We start from the raw sequence: 20,745 nt of genomic DNA on the forward strand, positions 1-20,745 counted from the left end.
ATTTTTCTTGACTGGTAGTTTATGTGAAAATTAATCTGTGGGGAAATCAGAAGACATATTAAGCAGTACCTAAAATGTTAGCCAGTTCATTTAAAAATAAAAAAGTAATGTTTGTTTTCCAAAATTTGGGTGTGCTTTTCAACAAGCAGCCCATTCCTGTCTGAAGTGTGTGTTACAGTAGGTGGCTGAAATAGCACGTGGGTGCAACGTTCTTGTGGTTGGTCCTTGGGTACAGTATGTGACACTTGGCATCTCAGAAATGCTTCCTTGAGAAGCCTCTATTATAAGGCATTCATGCAATGATGTTAACAAGCTAATTGTACTGGCTGGACAACAATTTGTGCAATAAATTCCTTCATATTAGTGCTTTGTGAGACCACCCAAGAAACAATATAGTGATATTAAAGATTTTATAATAATTAGAGCGGCAATAATGTCTAATTTCATGGACTGCAGTGTGTGGTGATGGACAACAGCTATTCAGTTTTAATTAAAACTGATATTAAAATTTAATTAGCCATTTGATTTAGTTCCCTGGACTCATGATCCTGAATGACATGCAGAGTGTCTCATTTCAAACACCAAGATGTTTTAGTAATATTTTACTGGTACATAACTGCAGTTATGAATTTATATGGCAGTCTGCCAGTGTTTGAAAAGGTATTTGGGGTAATTTGGGTGTTTACAATTCATATGATACCGCAGAAAAATGTTAGGTTTTGATGAACTCCAGAGGATGTTTTCTTTAAAAAAAATCCAAGATACTGCAATAGAAAGAAGAAGAAATGCTGATAGCAGTTCAGTGAAATTTTGATATATGTAATTCCCCTCCCCCGGGCTAGTGATCATAAGGTGTTTAAATTAATGAGCATCATTATTACAATCATTGTTATGTGCAGAGACCAAGTGGAAACATTTTTTAAAAAGTTTAATTTCAAATTACAGCATAGTGTGGGTAATAAAATATGGTAAAATGATATAATTATATTCTTGCAAAAATCTGTGGTTTCAACAGTCCACAAGAGTTTAAATCAACTTGCAATTCATACATTTCCTCAAACATAAATACCACATCAAATTTCATTGCTTTCCATTGTTACTGGTGTATCAGTTATGATAAATTACAAACATCAGTATGTCAAAAAAATTATAAAATACAGTGGAAATAACAGATGATAAATGATAACAAAAAATAGGCTTAAGGCTAATCAAAAATCATCCTCTTACATCTCTCTTACAAAGGATGTATCCCGATGTCTGACACAAAACAAAATACTTGTGTCTCTTAATTTCCAGAACTGTACAATAACAATTACCTAAAAACAGACAAACAGATATTCACTTGGCTGTTTGTTACAAAAATACTGTTTGAGTTTCTGAAATGTAGCAGTGTACTAGCACTAATAGCATTGTAGCTACGGTGGTGCCATTTTGCAGAGCTCCGCTGGTAGTCCCAGAGTGGTAAATACTGAGCCGACGATTGTGCAGCACAATACCCTTGTTTTTCCGTTTTACTGTGAATACGCCACAAGAGTCTACAGCTATACTATGGTTTTCAGCATACCAACATGCTCACAATGACAATGCCAACATATTTAGCAGGTATAATGGTTACCATGTTTCTTAATTTAGGGTGTTGCTAACATTGTAACAGATGTTAGCATGCTAATTGGTTTATTTCTTCCTGTGGGGAACATGACCGTGTATACCAAATTTCATGGCAAAAGATCCAATAGTTTTTGCTATATTTATTTCAAAATTACAAAACTTTCACTTAAGCCTCATGGTAAGGCTAGATGAAAAGTGAGTGGATCACTAAAGTCAGTAGGATTCATTCTCTTGTGACCATAAATGACTCTGCAAAATGTCATGGCAATCAAATGGTTTTTGAGATATTTCGCTCTGAACCAAAGTGGTGGACTGAATGACTGACATTGCCTAACAGAGCCATGCCGCTAGCATGGCTCAATCATACAGTAATAGTTTTATAAAAAAATTTTTTAAAATATTATAAAACATGTAATTTCATGTGTGGGAGATCACATTTCCATGATCTTGAGAGGCTGTATGATGACTTTTGCACGTGTTTCCATTGTCCAGTGTACTCACAGTCTATGTACCATATAACATATATAAATGTGAGATTTAATCCATGATAAAAAATAACTATAGTTCATGAGTGTGTACATCATAGATCATGTAGACAAAACTATAAACATGTCACATTAAACAAAACATTTTACTTTTTCATGTTCCCACATCTATCCAGAAAACATGACAAACATTGATATTTGGTTTACCCCCAAAGGTCTTCAGCAACCATGAAAAACATACTGAAACAGACATATTTTACACTGTTTTATTTTCAGGCCTATTTTATTGGTGAAGCAACAGACACCCAAGTTCCTCAGAGGAGTCGCAGTGCACTGTGAAAAACGAACTCAGTCCTTAAGTTCTTCACACTGTCCTTTCACCATCTGACAAGCAGTCAAGTCAGTGTCAGCTTCACTTCCTTCCTTCAAACCTCCCCTGTGGTTTGGTACTGTGCGGTGGTGCTCATAAGCAGTCCATTGTAACAAACACAAAAAGAAAACGGCAGCAGTGGATGGCTTGGATAATGCCCATATCATGTATGAGGCTATACACCAAGCAGCATGCCCATAAAATCTGATCCATTCTGTATTGTAATGGAAGCGCCTGCTGCATTATCCACAAATATGGAGGTGTACTGCCCGGCCTGCAGAAGAAAATATACAATAGTGATGCAGACAGATTGCACTAACATTTATTTTTGTTTGTGTCTCTTAAGTGTTCTGCTCACCTGTAGCTCCAGCAGCCCCTGCACGCTGACAGTGAATATCTTGCTGTTACTTTCTAATCCAACAATCATCTCCATTGAGCTACAATCATATTAAAAAAGGAAACATCTGATTAAATTTTGTGTTTTCAACAATATTTGTCAAATTTATATTCTTCAAGAACCTATTAAAGTAAACCAAAATGCCTAATTTTAGAGATAGATTCTTCTTTCTTACCTAAAGTTTGATGAAAAGATTGATACCACCTTCATGTCTGCACAAATGTGAAGCTATCACCAGCAGCCAGCTAAATTAGCTTAGCACAAAGAAAGGAGACTTGGGGAAACAATTAGCCTGTCTCTGTCTACAGTTAACAAAATCTGCATAATAGTACAGTTTTTTACATATTTGCATTATTACAAATGTCACTGGGATTTTAAATTAAATATTCTTACTTTTGGAACAGAACCCGGGAGTTCTGGTTACACTTCAGCTCTCAACAGTTTGGCACATCAACACCTGTAAAAGGTGAAGTGTCTTTTTTACACTTTTTACACATATTTTTCTCTAAGGACATATACAATGTGCTAATTAGTGAGCTTCATAGATGCTGGTAGGCAGATTTTGTTACCTTTGGACAGAGCCGGGCTAGCTGCTTCGCACTGTTTCCAGTTTTTATACTAAGCTAAGCTAACCATGTGCTGGACATTTCCTTATTTCCCAAAATGTCTTGAATGCCTTTAACAACTCAGTGCTCTCAAGAGTCTGTATAGATGGTTTTAATATCATTTTAACCACGCAGTGAGAGCTCTGGCTCCTGTTAAGTGGAAAATGCTACATTTTTATGGCAAATCAATCATATTTGTCTTCACTCCAACTGCCATCACAATGAGCCTCATTTCACATTCTCTGCATTTTCATGTGTGGGAGGGCAAGACTCACTGGGGCTTTGGCTCGAACAGCAAGAGCCAAGGACTCTTTTGGGTTAGGTAACCCATCATAATAATATTATTTATACGTTCCCCTCGTTGTACCAAGTTAGAAGGGAGGCTGTGCAGCTCTGCAAAAGTCCGGGAGAGACTTTAGGGAGCAATTTATTTTAGCAGTTTTTCACTGAGTTTATGTAAATAGAAATTTTGAAATATTGGAAAGAACCCAGAATCTTTCCCAACTGGATTTGTAAATCTTTGCCATGTAGACCCGTTGTATCAGATACTTCATTATCTGTCTCCCACATCCCAAACAAGGGCATTTCACTGCTTTGCTGCTGAATATAACAGGCTGCCTAAAGTGTCAAAGGTGAGTCTATAAAGATTAGTTAGGCCTAGGAATGAGGGCTCTAAGTGAGAGGACATTTCCTTTAAAAGACCTGCTCTGCTTTTATACAGGAAATGCCACACTGGTTCCACACAAAGTGTAACAGACAACACCTTTAACGGCTCATAAATTCTGGTGAAGCTTAAGGCAGCATTAAACAACAATAAAATATCACTGTTACATGGGGAAGTAAACAATTTGTCAAAAGACATATGTCAAGAATGTGGTTGTTGCGGTCAGATTAATTACTTCCCAAGATCAATTTTATCAACAATTACTGGTGGTGTAACTGCATAACAGCATGTTATAGCCATAACAAATGAAAACCATATGGATGCAATCTATCAAAGTATCAAAAAGTGTAAGATTTATGTGATTTGGATTCAGGGTATGAATTCTCCAGCAGATTTTAGAATCAGTGCATTTACATAAATAGTGGTATTTATGATCAGGTTTTTGGAGTATCCCAGTTATATGCTGCACATGTAAAAGTCACATCCTGGTTTCAGACACCTGGATAATACTTTTTCCTTGTTTTGAGAAACCTGGATATGCTACCTGGAGTACTCTAATAGAAAGCAAGATACTGTGGCATGTAACCTTCTTCAGGTTTCTGAACACTCTCTGTTGGTATAGAACATACTGGCTGAGATGTTGAGGAGTCAAGACAAAAATGCATACAGACTGAAACTTGGATACTGTTAGAAGCATGTATACAGGGGTGTGAATTATCCAGGTTTCTTGTATTCCATCCCGAATAAGATCAAAACCAGGATAAGACCCAAAACCAGGATATGAGCATGTAAACAGTAAAATGCTACAGAATACCTACGTATATCTGTGGCAGAGTGATTCGATGCAGATCAGCACCCGAACGTTATCCCTGGCCTTGAGCTGACTCTTGCTCCTCTTCACCTCATTGTGGTCTGTAAGGAGTCACAATCACATATATATGCTCACAGAAAATATATTCCTCTTGAAATGACCACCCGCTAGAACCCCTCCCCTGAACAGTGACTGCCCAATCCCAGTTTACCAACTTTAACAACACACAGCAGGCCTGTCTAGTGTAAGGAATGGATTACACTGTATGTTCATCTACTCTGACATAAGCTGCAATTGCATGTCCAGCAAACTAGCTTGCTTCCTACAGTTATAACCCTACCTGGTAGTACTGCACTCACAAATTTGCACATCAACTGTGTAGCATTTCCCCAATGTGTGAAACCCCCGAATGCTATCAGAGTTTAGGCTATTGTTAGTGGTGCTGTACTGCTCTTTATTGGATTTGGGGAAGTTTACACTCCAGCAACCCCAGACAAAGTTACCCGAGATAGTGTTAAATATGCAAAACACATGAGTTAGTCTTCATCCTAAATGCTCTTGTTAGAATAAAAGTGAAAACATACTGTTTGATATATGAACATCAAACAGGGTTACATAACAACCAAATAACAGTATAATATCACATTTTTCCTTATCCTACTTTTAATACAAGGATTGCTAGTTCTACACTGCAATACAAGAACCATGCTATTATTTCCATATCTTGTCTTATCTATCTTATCTAATGATCACTTGGTGAGATGCTGACTTTTTGCTGACCTGGGACATGTAGCTTTAGCCACAGTCTTTTATCACAAAAGCATGTGTGTAGCCATCAACTGCATATTTAAGACCCTTTTTATAGGACTGTCATTTTAATACATGTCAGCTAGAAACATTAGAAAGTAAGCCGGACACAGCGTTTTGAACTAACTCATGGAGCTAAAGTTGGCTTAATTAGCTACAGCTGATAATCGTCGGCTAAAAATGAGATGCCTGCTTTTGTCTGCCTCTGTTAAAAGTTAAAGACCCAAAGCTGACTAATCTTTCACTCATCAGAATTTCAAGTGACAACTTATTGTAAACTTCATGTACATAGTGTGAGAACAGAATGCTTCACAGGTGTAGCAACAGTGAATAAGGGGGGTGCAGCCCAGAACTTTTCCGTGACTTTTTTAGACTTTTTAGGCCTTGGAATTTGTACCCCATATAAGACAGTTACTGTGATTTACCAATGTGGACATTAGCAGAGAACTGGTAGATCCCACTGATGGGAGCTGTGAATCTTCCAGTAGACTGATCCATTCCCGATCCTCTGAGGAAGGCTCCTTTAGCTGGTGGCTGAAAGCACAGAAAAAGGTAAATAATATGTTTAAATTTTAGAGCAATGCCATGGTCCCCCATTGTACTCCACCACTAGGAGCTTGCGGTGTCCGAACAATAATGCTGCGATGATGTGTTGAGAAGAAATGCACATATATTGTACACCACAAGCTCAAAACAAAGGCCCCGATGCACAGCAGCGTCTGAGTATGGCTCAAGGGCACTTCTAAAGGTCTGGTCACACCATTTAAAACGCTGACTTAGGCTACATCCACACTACTACGTTTTTGTTTTAAAACGGAATTTTAAAACAAAAACGATCTCTGTCCACACCAGTGTTTTAGCTGTGTATCAGAACAGATCTCCGTCTATATAAAAAAGACTGAAAATGCACATCTAGTAACCATTCATGTACACTGGGCATGCACATGCTGGTGTAAAAAGGAAGCAGATTGTCTACACCGCAGTAGCAGAAGAATCGGCGAAAGAGAGATTTCTTTGCAAAGACCGATAACAAGGTAACAAGAACTGTTAGCCTACTGAACGTAAAACGGGAGTACAAAACGACTGCGGCGACAGAAAACAGACTGGGAGTCATTGCAAAGCATATACGGCGACATGTGCAGTACAGTAAGTGTATAAATGTTAATTGCACAGTACACAATATTTTAATAAAAATACCAAAACAAAAACACTGTCAGTAGGATTGTGTTTTTGCTTTGCATGACACATCAGGAAGCCAAATGTGAGTGTCAGCATCATCGTTTTTGAAGTTCACCTGTCAAAGTTCACCTGTCTGCTCTAATAGACCTATCCTAAAGTTTTAAAACAAAAATGGGGTTGGCAGTGTTTTCAGACTTCTCCCTTGTAGGTCTTCAAATTTGCCATTTCAGTCCGGACAGCAGGTACAAACATAGCAAAAGGTCTGCGTTTTAAACGTAGGCCCCCAAATTTGTTACGTTGATCAATAGCAAGCTGCTGAGGGAATGGAGAGCTGGAGAGTTATAGCTGTGCCGCACTATCCACTTTAATATAACCCTGCTCTGTTGGAGTATAAAGTTCTCCACAATAAAGGACTGGTTTTCAAACACTTTTGGTAAAAATATGTCTGAACTTGCAGTCCGATTAGCAATCAAGATAGAACAGACAATTAGCTAGCTTTGTTAGCTTGGAGAGCTTCTTTTCCTCTTCAGTAACTCTGTATTGAATGAAATGATGCACAATACTGAGAACAAAATAGGAGTAAACGGCAGAGTACAGAGCGAATGGAAAGAAGAAGTAATGTGGCTGACTAGCGCAGCCCGGGCTGGCTAGCATGTTAGTTAGCTAATTAGTTAGTTTGCCAGCAAAAGTTACTAGTCCTGAGAGTTGTCACTATGTCACCATGCTTATAGAACCACATATTTCGTTAATATGTGCAGGTAAATTTCAGTGTTCCACTTTCTGGTGTGACCAGGCTTTAAGGCCCCTTAAACATGGATTCTGATCCCATTTCAATCCCTGTGTCATCCTTCATTGTCTTTCTCTTTACTTCTGACTCTGCAAAAACATGTAAAATATCTTGTAACGCAATTTTAACATAGCGCTGTTTTAGCAATAGTTCGGCAAAGCTTAATCCTCCCTCCTTCAGCCTTGTCAGCCCATCCCACATAGTTCTTCCACTACAGCATGCTGTTTCAAACAGTGTCTATTTCTGTCCTCTCCACACTTTATTCCAAGTCAGAGACAGAGTGCCTTTTGTATGCCGCCCAGAGAATGATGTGTAGAATTGAAAAAGTTGATATTTTTAACCAAAGAGCCAGTCTGAGTCTCAGAGTGGCAGTACATGACTTGCCAGTGCCAGTTACCAATGTGGGGATGATCCCCTCATAATTCCCCCACATGCAAACTAAGCGATGATTGCCAAACACTCGCTCTTTCAAACACAGTTCAGACAGAGAAGCAAATGGGTCAGAAACAAAGCGCCTAACCATGCAAAGGAAGATTAGCCAAAACTTTTCTTTTTCAGCCATGCACAGGGAGCGAAGCTGATCCAGTTCATAAACATTTACTTGGTTTCAAACAAACATACTGTCTGAAAGTTCTGGAGCTCCACCAGAGTCTTCTTGTCGACCACCACAGGTCCCTTGAGCTTGCAGTGGAAAGCCTCTTCTATTCGCCGGTAGGAGGTCATCCCCTCCAGGGTGAGGAGAGCTGTAGGTAGCTGGCTGGGGCTGGTTTGTCTGTCCAGTGCTGCTGCTCTCCTCTCTGTAGCCTCTGACAGAAACACACCCAGGTCATTACAAAAAAAAAGGACATGCATACCCAAATGTTTAATTGTAGGTTGTCTCCGCAAAAAAACATGAAATTTGCAGCCTGAAGAGGAGCTGAATTGTGTCTAGGCTGGAAAATCAAGATGTTTTCTACCTTTAATCATCTCTTTAAATTCCTGGAGAAGAACTTCCTGGGTCACTTCAGCCCCAGGAGAGCCAGGCGGTCCCTGTGGGCCAGGAGGACCTGGAGGACCAGGTGGGCCTGGCTAGTGGAGGAGAGATGTACAAAACCAGTTACTGTAGTAAATAAGAAAATACTACTTTTTTTTTAAACTGTAAGACACACAGTCCATTAACTGGGTTTACCAGGGGTCGTTTGCGTTTGCGACATTTTCCAGGGAAGTTGCCAACAGGTCTTTTGACAAAGTCCATCCATGATCCCAATGGATCTACTCTCTGGTTGTCAGAAATCTGCAGCAGAAATGAAGACACAGGAAAAAGGATTTTTCCCACATGAATTATTGGCCAACATGAGTATTAACCAATACAATAAAATCGAAGATATCAAGGAAAATGACAGTGTAATCAATAATGATTTGGTGAAGTGATGGCAAGCTGTTAGATAATTTGTTTAAATAGCACATTTTAGATACAGTTCGAAGTGCTTTACAAATTGCATAATAGAATAAATAAGACAGGATTAAAAGAACTGTATATACATGTCCTGCCATAGGAAAACAAGATTGAACAATAACAAGGAAAGATTTTCACAGACATTTTCTTTAACCCCACACTGTGTTTCTCATTCAGTAATCATAGCCTTTTTAAAAAGTGCTATTTACCAGATTAGTCATATATTTTATTTCTAAATAATTTTGCCCAAATGAGGCATAATGCAAAGGAAGCTAAATCCAGTGAGTCATTATTTCTTCCTTTAAACCATAACTGGAAAATTATGCCCTAAGATACAATTAAACGGTGCCAGACACCAAGGAAGGTCACACAGGGAAACCTCTTTCTTTCTGTGTCTCCTGCCCAGTCGACTGCAATTCCTCGAAGGGCCTTTCAATTTACCATCAATGTTTAGTCACTATTCTCCCCCGAAAGGTTCACCTTATGCTTATTTTTTCATTCCATAGAATTCACTCAGGTGCCACGTCAGTTCTTATTTGCCCAATAGCCTTGGATGAATGTAAACAAACCTTGTCAAGTGATTTTTTTTTCAGCACATGAAAATTTCCATGAGCAATCTGGTGAAAAATGAGTCTGCCCGTGTACGTGTGATGTAGATTCTGTGGATTGCAGACCTCAATTACTGTAGTTTATAACAACATGTCAAAATGGTCAACACTTTCTCCCTCACCAAAAGACATAGTAGTATTTTCTTTTATTAATACTGCTCGCATGAGTAATGTAATGATGGAAAATTTAATAAACAAGGCAACAAATGTATATACAGTATGTACACCAGGGCGAGTTATGATTTAAGATTGTTGGTCTGTTTTCTAATGCGCAATCTTCTTATCTAAAATTACTAATTTATTATAAATGACTGTATAGAAGACTGGGATTTGTTAGGGAGATAAGAAAAACACTCAACACTCAAAAACAAATCCAAGAAGACCTCTGGAAGCAAAACTTTTATGCACAGTGCTTCTACTGATGTGTTTTCATTTTTGTATAATGTGAGGCTTTGCGAATTCCAATTACAGAGAGCTTGAATCTTAACCTAACCCTTCCCCAAATGTCAAGTGCCTTCAGTTAAGATAGAAGAGGAGATAAAGACGAGCCATGGAGGTGAGCTGCCTGAAATGGAATTTGTTTAGGTTTGGCAGCGGGATACGGATCACTTATCTGCAAAACCAACATGGCCCTTTCTTCACTGTCAAATACTTGCCTCTAGTTCCACCGCAACAAAGTAACTCCTTGTTTGTCTTTTCAATATACTGGAATAAAAACAGTTTTTGAGTTGCAGCAGTCTCTCTCTCTTTCTCTGTGACTTTCTCTTCTCTCTGACAGCAGACAAAATAAACAACTTAATAGGCACTGTGCCGGCTGCATGTTGGATCGTTCTGTGTTTTTGTTGTGATTTTGAGGCTTGGAAATAGATAAAAGCAAGACTGATTTGGTCAAGACAAGAATACTTTTACACGACCCAATACTGTTTGTAAGACTGGGAGCCTGTTTAATAAACTGCTTTTTCCTTCGCCATGTAAATTTTTCACATTCATTAACATACCAGTTTTGTAAGCTTTATAGGAAGAGTTTGGAGATTTTTGTGAGACACTTAAACCTGCAACAACTTTGTACAAAGGTGTGAACACAAGATTCACAGGTTGCTTATTTATACATCCGGCAGTTACAGAGTAACATTATCATTCATTTGGAGTCGTGTTTCTGGCCATGTGATGAATATAATTCCTACATTCACTCTCTTTTAGCTCTGGTTTTGGTCTCCACCAACTCCTGATGGAAATATCTGGCTCTTTAGCTGTTAAATGTGTTAAAAGCCACTTATTCACTTTCTTACAAAGACTTAGATGAGAAGATTGATACCACTCTCATATTGGTCTGTTCAATATACAGTAGCTACGGGTAGCAGCCAGTAAGCTTAGCTTGGCATAAAGACTGGAAACAGGCAGCCTGTCCAAAAATAAGAAAATCTGCCTAACAGCACTTTAAGTCTTTATGCAAAGCTAAGCTAACTGGCTTCTGGCTGTAGCTTTATATTTACCGTACAGGCAACTATCACTTTAACATACCAGTTGTGTAAGCTTGAACAAATATTAACATGTTGACGACCGGGGGTTGCGATGGTGCTGGGGTTGTACTAGTATTCCCTGCCTATGGCACTTTGAGTATATTTCCACTGGGATTGATTGTAAAACTGTGAATCATCACCTCAGACTGTCTTAGACAGCTCAATACGATTTAAAAGACACCCACTTGATTATGAGAGCAAGTTTGGAATTCCAAAAAACGTCAAAGCTTAACATTTGTTCTTGTGTTTATATCTGTGTCACAGATCATTGTCTTTCTTTTCCAGTGATATGAAACAGTGCAAGTTGGCCCACACGTGTGACTTATAATTACACATCTCAGGCATACCCTACATAACAATAAAAAATACAGCATATCATTGCCAGGAAATCAGCCATACTCCGAGCTTGTTATCCTCTTTAACACACGCCAATGTAATTAAGCTATTAAAAACTTGCCCTCAAGGGTTTTCTGTGCTCAAGGAAGAAAGGCTATGACCAAGGTAATTATTACCTTCATTTCTGAGCTAAAAAAATAACAGCAAATTTAGTATAAATAATTTAATCATCAGCTTAAGGAATGCTCAACTCACATATTGTGTTTTTATTTTAAGCATCTGTAGTGTCAGAGCACAACATGCACTATAGAATGACAGCTGGGATGGCTCAAACAACTTGCCCCCCAAAAAAACCTGATTCATTGTATGCAGGTGAGTCTCTGTTTTGACTGAGAACATCAAAGACTCCGCACATGCAGACATGAAAACCATATTGCTTGATGACACAGAAAAACCTGTCAGAGGCGTTCAATCTCTCACTCGCTGCTATTGACTGTGGCGTAAAATAAACCATGGATTCCCTCACATAGCTCTGTATCAGCACGTACAGCTCGTGAACAAAGTGGGGAGGGAGCAGATCCAGGTATCAGTCTGAGAGTTGATGAAGAACACCGGGTATCTGGCTTTGATCATTGCTGATGTGTGAGCACCTCAAAGTGGCCTCATCTGTCAGCAGGTGTGAGCGCACGCCTTTCCAGCACAGACCAAGAGAATGTCTCAGGTATTCTGTCTAAATGTGAGAAACTTTAAATCTTCTAGACAGTGTTTATCCTCATTGATGGGGCTCTAACTCATGACACCTTACATCGGCTCAGATCTAAAGAATGGGACACATTGTGTCAAGGGTTTGAAAGAATTACTCATATCCAAGTAAGTGAAACTACCAAAATGACAACGTCAAGATTCCAAGTACAAGTATTATCAAAGTATCAGCAAAATGTATTTAAGGAATAAAAGTAAGAACTTGCTCTGAGTGAAATATGACATTGTTAACACTGATGCATCTTTTTGTAAACCAACACGTTCTCACTCCCAACTCGTCCAATGTAGGCGCTTGGTCAGTGGCCCTACGCTTTAAACTATGATGCTGTAGATACCCTTCTAGTGTCGGTTTTGCACGTGCAGTTCTGTGTGGACAAGTTAGCAATAACAAATATGCAAAATCTGGTCAGACTTTCAAAATAAAGCTAGCTGAGAAACATTTCGTCACAGTCAGCTGACCTTCATCATTATGATAACAATAATAAACACTTCGTTAACGTTGTGAAACGGCTACAGGTTGGTTAGGTTTAGGCACCAAAACTACTTGGTTAGATTTATAAAACGGTCATGGTTTCTGTTAAAATAACCATGTTGGTTACATAAGTTAAGTTACGCACGTAAGTTAAAAAAGAGGTGAATGTAGACTTTTGGTCTCCTGGGTGAAAGTCCTGGCAAGCTAACTTCTTTTTATACTGTTAGGTAGTTTAGTCCAGTTGTTCCCAACCTAGGGGTAGGGCCCCTTTACAGACTTTTGAGGGGTTGTGAGATGATTATTGGCACAGGGGAAAGAAAAAACAAAGTTTTGCAATGCAAGTTAATTTTACTGCTTTGGACCTTGAACGGTTATTAAAATTAAACCATCTGAGATGTTTAGAGGAGAAATGTCTCTTTGGTGAAACTGCAAGCGCGTAGACATCTGAAAACATGACAAGGGACCCCAACTAGGCTTTTTATAAGGGGTCACCTGCCGAAAATGTTGGGAAGCACTTGTTTAATCTCTAACAATGTGTTGTATTTTATTAGCATATTATATATCTTTTATTACAAATCTTAATCTGGAAAGTAACCTGTCAAGTAAATGTAGTTCAGTAAAACATACTCAATTTGCCTCTGAAATGTAAAGAAGTTTAAGTGTACAGTAGCATAAAATGGAAACAAATACCTCGAAATTGTACTTACTGTACAGTATATGAATGGTGCTAAAAGCGAATAGAGTTTGTTTTATTAACCTCCAGCACAGTGAGTTTGGAGTTTTTGGATCAATTGTTCAATCAGTTGTGCTCGTTGTTATCATTCACAGAGGTCTCATGAGATTTTATTACCCAGAGAATAATGATTGAGTAAGCATGAATAATTTTTGTACATGTACTGTTTAAGTGTGTTTGTCACATAGTTTGGGGAAAATTAGGTTGAATTTATTTGAAGCAATAAAAACGGGAAAATATTTCCCTGGGGCTGCATGCCACCAAAAACACAAACACAACTGTTAAAACATGTCTCTGAGGCTGCAACCAGATACTGAAACTCCACTCCAGCTCCTGAATTCTTCCATGTGTACAGCTGAACTTATCTTGTTTTCTTTTATGTGTTATCTGTTATTCTACCTGTTCATACACACTAGAGGACAAGACATTTTTTTGCCGCTGATAAAAAATGTTGCACAGGCAGGTTTAAGGTTGGACAGGATGATGGAGAGTCTTCTATAATCCCTTGTTTTTACATCCCTGTACTGCTCCCTATGCAGTCATCCATGCATGGGTGGACGGGCCCAACGCTGGGCCGATCCCACCCCGGGAGGCAGGGATCCCCAGGCTTTGTGGTATGGGGGGATCCTGGTAACCTGCGTGCATCCCATTTGTCATGCATCCACCCCCGTGTTCCCCACCGCTGCACTTCACAGAAACAGATTGACTTGAGGATTTATCGCCGAAGAGCTAAATACAGTTAGGCATGCAATGTTGACTATGTTCTCTTCTCACTGTGTTATTACTCAATTGCCAAGCACTATGTGCTAAACATAATTACTCTATCACACTATGAGGATGCTGCTATTAGTTCAACAAACGATGAAAGAACACCATTTGGAGGTGTAAATGAAACATAGTTATTATATAATGATAGCTGAACGTGGTCTGATATTAACTTCACTGTTGTCCCAACAAGGGTGTGTATGCATTTATTCTGTGTGGGAGAAAGTGAATAAATTTGTGTTTATGCTTAAGAAAACACTAGAGACAATCTGGGCTTCCGTTTGATATAAAAGGCAATATAAGCTAGAGCACAGTGTCACATCTGTTTTGTGTTTGAATTATAGCTTTGAAATGGGAGTGAGTGCTCATTTTCCCTGTGGTAGGTAAAATGAGCTGTTGAAAAGCACCAGTGATCCAGTTCCATCTCAGGCACACAGATTTGCCCCATGGTTTGACATTTCAGAACGTTTCAGGTAAGAAGTCATTAGATCCTCCTCCTTTTATATGATTCATTTGTGGGTCTGAATTATGTTACATAAGTACATACTATAAATGGATCTTTTTTCCCCTTTCTTTACTTTTATTATGCAACTAATTTGACCCTTTCGTGTTGGGTTACAACTTAAGGTTATCAACTACTTAAGTAGTTGGAGAAAGACAATGGGATATGATAGGGGTAGAGGGTATTAACTGAAACTGGAAAACTGTTAAGGTGCCAAAAAACAACATTTTGGGAAATACATACATCTTTGCTTTCTTGCCAAGAGTTAGATGAGAAGATTGGTATCCCTTTCGTGTCTGTACGATAAATATGAAGCTAGCAGCAGATGGTTAGCTTAACTTAGCATAATAACTGGAAACAGCTAACCTCTATGTGAAGGTAACAGTATCCATCCAACACGTAATATTTTTCTTTATTTCTTATACAGTTGGACAGTGCCAGGCTAGGTGTTTCCCGTTTACAGTCTTTATGCTAAGCTAAGCTAACCATCTCCTTACTGTAGATTCATATTTACCAGATAAGAGAGTGTTATGAACTCCCGGCAAGAAAGTTAAAAGTGTATTTTCCAAAATGTCCAACTACTCCTTTGATTGTAATTATTATTGTTTATTGAACTATCCCTTTAATCTGACTGCCACAGAGGAAAGTTTAACAGTATTATTTACCAATAGCAACACTCTCTAATGCAGTGTGATTGTGATTTTCTTATGCAATACAATGCATGAAATACCATCATTCATTTGCAAGATAAATCTGAAATGCCATTCTCTATTGTCAATAACGAAATACAATGGCTATCTTATGTTGACTAATCAGCACTGTAGTTGTTTTTCCTTGAAGCCATAGTTGACCAATGTACTGTAAAGTGTAAATCAAGGTTTCGGTAACATGACCAGCACATGATAAGAATCAGGCAAGATTAAGGGATTTCTATAAATCTGGCATCAATCTGAAGCTATTATAAATTAAACAAAATCCATTAAAAACAGTCCCTCTATGTCCCTCTATGGTAGAGTTCACGAAACACAGACTATAGGTAGTTAACACAGTAGTGCATGAAAGGTGTGTGCTCTCACAGTGGCGCTGTTTCCTGTGGGACTCAGCCTTTTCTTTTACGCGAAGGCTGATCCAAAAGGTCCCACACACTGCTACATTAATCATCACTGGGGATGAGAGAGAGGAAACAAAAACCCTCGCTTCGGGCTAAACCCAGCCATTACTCAACACGCCGGGCGTGATGTTTGACTTGACTCCCTCAATTACGGCCATCATAGATCCCTCACTGCTCTCAACAATGACAGATTCCTCTCTTCTTTAGAGTGGAGAGCAATAAGGCTTACATACATGTACCTTTGACATTTTGCTCTAAAATTGTACAGCGTAATGGTTCACAGAGATCACAGTTGTTTGAAATGTACTTCAGTTCTCATCTCATTAAAAAAATTCCACTCACAGCACAACTCCACACCTCACTATTGTGATCACTTTCAAATGGAAAATCTCCCGAGGAATGCAGTGTACAACTGCATGCTGCCAACAGCCCACACACGGGATTGGTCAGATAGAAAGTGAATGCCATCATAAGAACTGTTTCCACTGGGCACAAGGGAAAAACATGTAAATGTAGAGTGTAAATGTTTGGCTTGTTTGAGAACACAAATTACTTGCCAAGACAGCTCCAATGGACATGTTGTTTTCTCTGGGACCTAACAGATGTGTAATAGGATAAACTTACAAACTACCCAAGAAAAGCAACTACTTTTCATGGTGTGTGGCATGCTTTTTTTTTTCTTAAACAGAAACCCGGATAAGGTGGCACCAACAAATGCAACCTTGAATGCATCCACTTCCACAGATGTCAAGCTTAAAGCTCAGGTTCTCATCAGAGGTGACAATGTTTGGCAAAGACACTATCTGGCATAACACTGCGTCTTAAGAGTGATTATGTCATTAACCTCTGATTGTGGGAGATGAGATGAAAAGAATGTAAGAGAGGGAGGCACAAGGGGCTAATCCTCACCGAGGTGTTCTCTTTCAGGACCCTTTCTATGGGGCTTTGTGAGGGGCTTACACGGCATGCTGCCCCAGTTTTCGGGGCCGCACCGCCCCTATCGGATGTCCCAGACACAGCGGAGTCAGACTAGGCCTGTGAATGACAGAATCAATGGGCTGGGAATAACATCGCCATAGGTCTTTAAATATCTGCGCACCTAACTTTCCCAGGAGTTACATCATGGCTGTGGGCCTATAAGGGACCTCAGGGGAAACCGTGTTTGTGAAGACACCCGGCTCCCTGTGGGATTTGACAGAGGAGTGAAATCCCAGTGGGGTGTAATCTTCAGCAGGCTCGAGGGTTGACACAAGGTCATCCTTCATAGCCTCTGCTTTTAAAGGGCAAACCAAGTCAAATAAACACCAGCAGGCCACAACCACATACAATGTGTCCTTAAAGATACAAAGGAGACCTCACTGCTTGGTTTCAAGGAGGGGAGGGGGGTGAAGGTTACGGTTAGGATTCCAGAGACTGGCTGCTGGTAAGAGCTGAAGGCTGGTATATAGGGCAGTGAGAGTTATATGAGAATGCCAACATAATGGGTGGGCTGAAAGCAAAACAAATAGCCTGTTGGAAACCTGCACAAATATGCAACACCAGCAATACACCAATAAATAACAGAGTCAAGGGCCAACCGCTGCCCCTGAAAATGGAATTGTACCACTGTAATGCAGTTTTGCTGGAGTTGTACGTTTCTTATGAAAACAATGTTGGTCTTAAGTTGTAGATTTAAAAAAAAAAACTTGTTGTCATAGTAACAACTCTCTCTAGCAAATGGAAACTTTAAATGTTTCATTGTTTATAGCTTAATTTCCTGCTGCAGAGTGTTTATAAATAGCATATCTCCTTCTGCCTGATACATGAAACTTCACAACATCCTGATTTGTTCACATTGGCTGGAAAATTGGTGGCAGACACCCGCAGCGTGCACTAATTTATGCATTGATCAGCCTTTAAGATGTACACATTCCTGGCATACCTCCGGAAGTCATCCATTTAGGGTTTTGCACGTTTTGATCCGTCTCGATGTCTGAAGCTTGACCCAGAAGGGCACACCTGTCGTGTCCTAGCGTTTGCTTTTGCCACACTTTATTTGCCGTGCACATTGCCTGTGCTGACAAGAAATCCGCACATATCTTACATATCTGCAGGTTGACTTCAAATTTTAATCTGCACTACTATTTTTCTCTATATAATATCATCATAAGGAAATAGCTCATAATAGATTGTCTATATAAAATGTCCAACAAACTTAAATATTAAAAATAGTTTTAGCCACTACCTTGATGCTTCCACCGACCTCTTCACTGTTGGAGATAGTAGCATTGATGGTCTCTGTGTGTTGTGGGATGGCCTCCTTTGGCCTCTTTCTCTCCTTCTTGGCATCTACCCCATCCATAAGGACAAACTGCGTCCAAAACACTGCAGCCACCACGGCCAGAGGCCCAGCCCCACACCACATCTTCACACTATTTTTCAATCAGCACCAGAAGCTCTGCAGAAACAGCCTGAATCTTCTGCGGAGGAGACCCGCAGTGTAATTAGACAGAAGCTGAGGATGCCCAGAAGGCTCACAGACACAAAGTCCTAACAGGGAGAAGGAGACCAGAGGAATGCAGCTTCAGGGACTCCCTGTCCAAAAGACTGTCAGACTGACTGCTGCTGCCGCTGCTCTCCTCTTGATGAGCTCTTAGCCAGCACAACGTTGCAGCGGCACTGTTAACTCTAGCCAGAAAGCCAGGAGGCTTACTCAACTATGAAATGTGTCAAGCAGAATAGTCCAAGGGAATGACAGATCGGCGCAGATCTGACAGCAAATAAACCCATTAGTGAGATTTTTCACGCTTTCTGCTCTGTTGGGGGGTGAGGTGTAGAGAGGGGATGAGGGGAGTACAGGGGGCAAAAGAAGAGGCAGAGAGGAGGGGCGTTCAAAGCTGAGGGTGGGCTGTGGAGGCTAGAGATGGATGGCTATATTCTCTTTTTCCCCTGCTCGCTCCTGCTGTTTCTCACACTGAGCAGTGGATCCAGGCTCCAGAGAAGTTGTGTGGTGGCTGGAAAAGCTGCAAGATCCACAAAAGTTGGGCTTTCATCAAATGAAGCAATTCAGTGTTCAAATCAGCCTGTCTGTCTGTCTGTCTGCACACAACGCACCCGCAGGGATGCAGCCCAAGAGGAGATGGATGAGGTCCAGTTTTGATCTTTGCCCAGCCCTTCTTCTTTTCTCCTTAAAAATACAAACTGGATCCTCACCGCTATCACAAAACGTAAAACACAGGTAGCAGTGTGCTCTTCTGCTTGTCTGACACAGCTCAGGTGCTCCCTACTAACTCTCCCAACAAAACATCACATCCAAAGCCACGTGCAAGTTTCACATCAGAGAGCAGTTGTGTGGTATAGGTCCTTTTTTTGCCTGCTCTGTTGCACTCCCTGCCCCTCTGCTCTCGGTTGTTCCTTTACTCTGACTGAGCTTACAGGAGGGCTCACAGAGGAGTTTTATCATCACGCTTTCTCCCTCCCGCTTCATTTTCTGTCCCACTCCCACTCCCTGTCTCTCTCACTGTTTTCTTCTTGCTTGCCCCTATTGGCAGCCTTACTAGCTTATTCAGCTCTGTTTTATCTCATAGATGAAATGCTCAAGCTGAAGAGGTTCTTTGGCAGATATGTTTTGTGTTTCATGTGTGTGTGTGTGTGTGTGTGTGTGTGTGTGTCTGTGTGTGATGTTCATAAAGTCGTGTATCTGTCTGAGAGTGTCTGTCATTTTGGCTCAGTATTAGCCTACTCTAGCAAAGCCCTGTGTTTAGATCCAAGAAATAGAAATGCACTTTTTTGTGACCTTAAGGCATAATCTTGTGTAGTCTGTTGCTTGAAAACCTGCCAGAGAATTCTGACTGTGCAATATACCACAGTGCATAGTTATTTGCTTTATTCTGTGTTGATGTTCGGCAAAATGTCTCACTTTTCTGGATGTCTTTTTGAGAAGCAATACTTAAATTTCAAGTAGTGCAACTTGCAGGTTTCAGTAAATAACATATACCTGATGTGAACAAATTGTTACTCTGGGTATTCCTACAATCAGCTCATTTGTCTAAAAGGAATTCAGCCCTCTCATGCTCCTACTAGGATAAATAACATGTTGCCTACATGAGTGCCTACCAGCTTTTGTTTTTAACTTCACATGTAGCATTTTTAGGCTGATTTGCTGTCCTACTTGATATTATTACATGTTATCACAGTGCCACCCAGAGGCAGCAGGGTGCAGTACAACCAACCAACTACCACCTTTCCGGTGTGACACAAAAATGTGTGACCTATCAGATTCTGTGACCCCAATGGGAAGTTAAGCACCAGAGGCTTTGTTGACGATGTGAAGCAGCTGCAGTTTGGTTGGGTTTAGGCACCAAAAGTTCTTGGTTAGGTTTAGGTACTAAAAGTACTTGGTTGGGTTTAAGTACTAAAAGTACTTGGTTATGGTTAGGAAAACATCGTCGTTTGGGTTTTGGTCACAGAATCTGATAGGTCACAGATTTTGGTGTTACATGGCTCCATTGGTGTTTTAGTTGCTGTATCTGCTGCCTGGCACTTCTGTCTGAAAGCATAGCAGATAGCAGCAGCAGCGTCATGTTCGCCAGATGGAAACAGGAAATTGGGTAATTTGGCCTATAAAATAAAATGGATAAATTCATCTGGCATGTGTTGTAATAAAACTAGGAAAAAAAAAGTTTTTCCCCCCACAAAATAGACTACTGCAGATATCCTTTTACAGCTCTTCCCAGAAGGCAGCAGGGTGAACAGGCTGTGGCTGGGTGGGTACTGTCCTTTAGTATCCTTTGGGCTCTGCAAGGGCAC

The 20,745-nt window shown here is 40.0% G+C and overlaps 1 protein-coding gene across 2 annotated transcripts; it reads right to left on the reverse strand.

The window, feature by feature from the left end:
* Window positions 1-911: 911 nt before the first annotated feature.
* Window positions 912-19,364, reverse strand: c1qtnf12 (C1q and TNF related 12). Of its 2 annotated transcripts, none has more exons than XM_038723477.1 (8): window positions 18,200-19,364; window positions 8,882-8,986; window positions 8,670-8,781; window positions 8,335-8,519; window positions 6,173-6,281; window positions 4,948-5,041; window positions 2,822-2,900; window positions 912-2,737 (listed from the first exon to the last, which is right to left on the reverse strand). In XM_038723477.1, the coding sequence occupies exons 1-8, from the start codon at window positions 18,359-18,361 to the stop codon at window positions 2,639-2,641; spliced, it is 945 nt and encodes a 314-aa protein (XP_038579405.1). In that variant the 5' UTR covers window positions 18,362-19,364; the 3' UTR covers window positions 912-2,638. The 2 variants fall into 2 exon arrangements, with proteins under 2 accessions (XP_038579405.1, XP_038579404.1); XM_038723476.1 differs by having other exon boundaries at window positions 18,182-19,363.
* Window positions 19,365-20,745: the final 1,381 nt, after the last annotated feature.

Source organism: Micropterus salmoides, unplaced genomic scaffold (assembly GCF_014851395.1).
Source record: "Micropterus salmoides isolate LMB-PRFRI ecotype aquatic unplaced genomic scaffold, ASM1485139v1 Ms_hic_scaffold_16, whole genome shotgun sequence".
NCBI classification, from domain to species: domain Eukaryota; kingdom Metazoa; phylum Chordata; class Actinopteri; order Centrarchiformes; family Centrarchidae; genus Micropterus; species Micropterus salmoides.

Excerpts from the sequence above, each read along its gene's own strand:
- c1qtnf12 (XM_038723476.1), bottom strand. The coding sequence starts at position 18,361 with ATGTGGTGTGGGGCTGGGCCTCTGGCCGTGGTGGCTGCAGTGTTTTGG. Across the intron at positions 8,987-18,181 it reads AGGTCGGTGGAAGCATCAAG|ATTTCTGACAACCAGAGAGT; the intron begins GTAGTGGCTAAA and ends TTTCTGCTGCAG. Across the intron at positions 5,042-6,172 it reads CTCTGCTAATGTCCACATTG|ACCACAATGAGGTGAAGAGG; the intron begins GTAAATCACAGT and ends GACTCCTTACAG.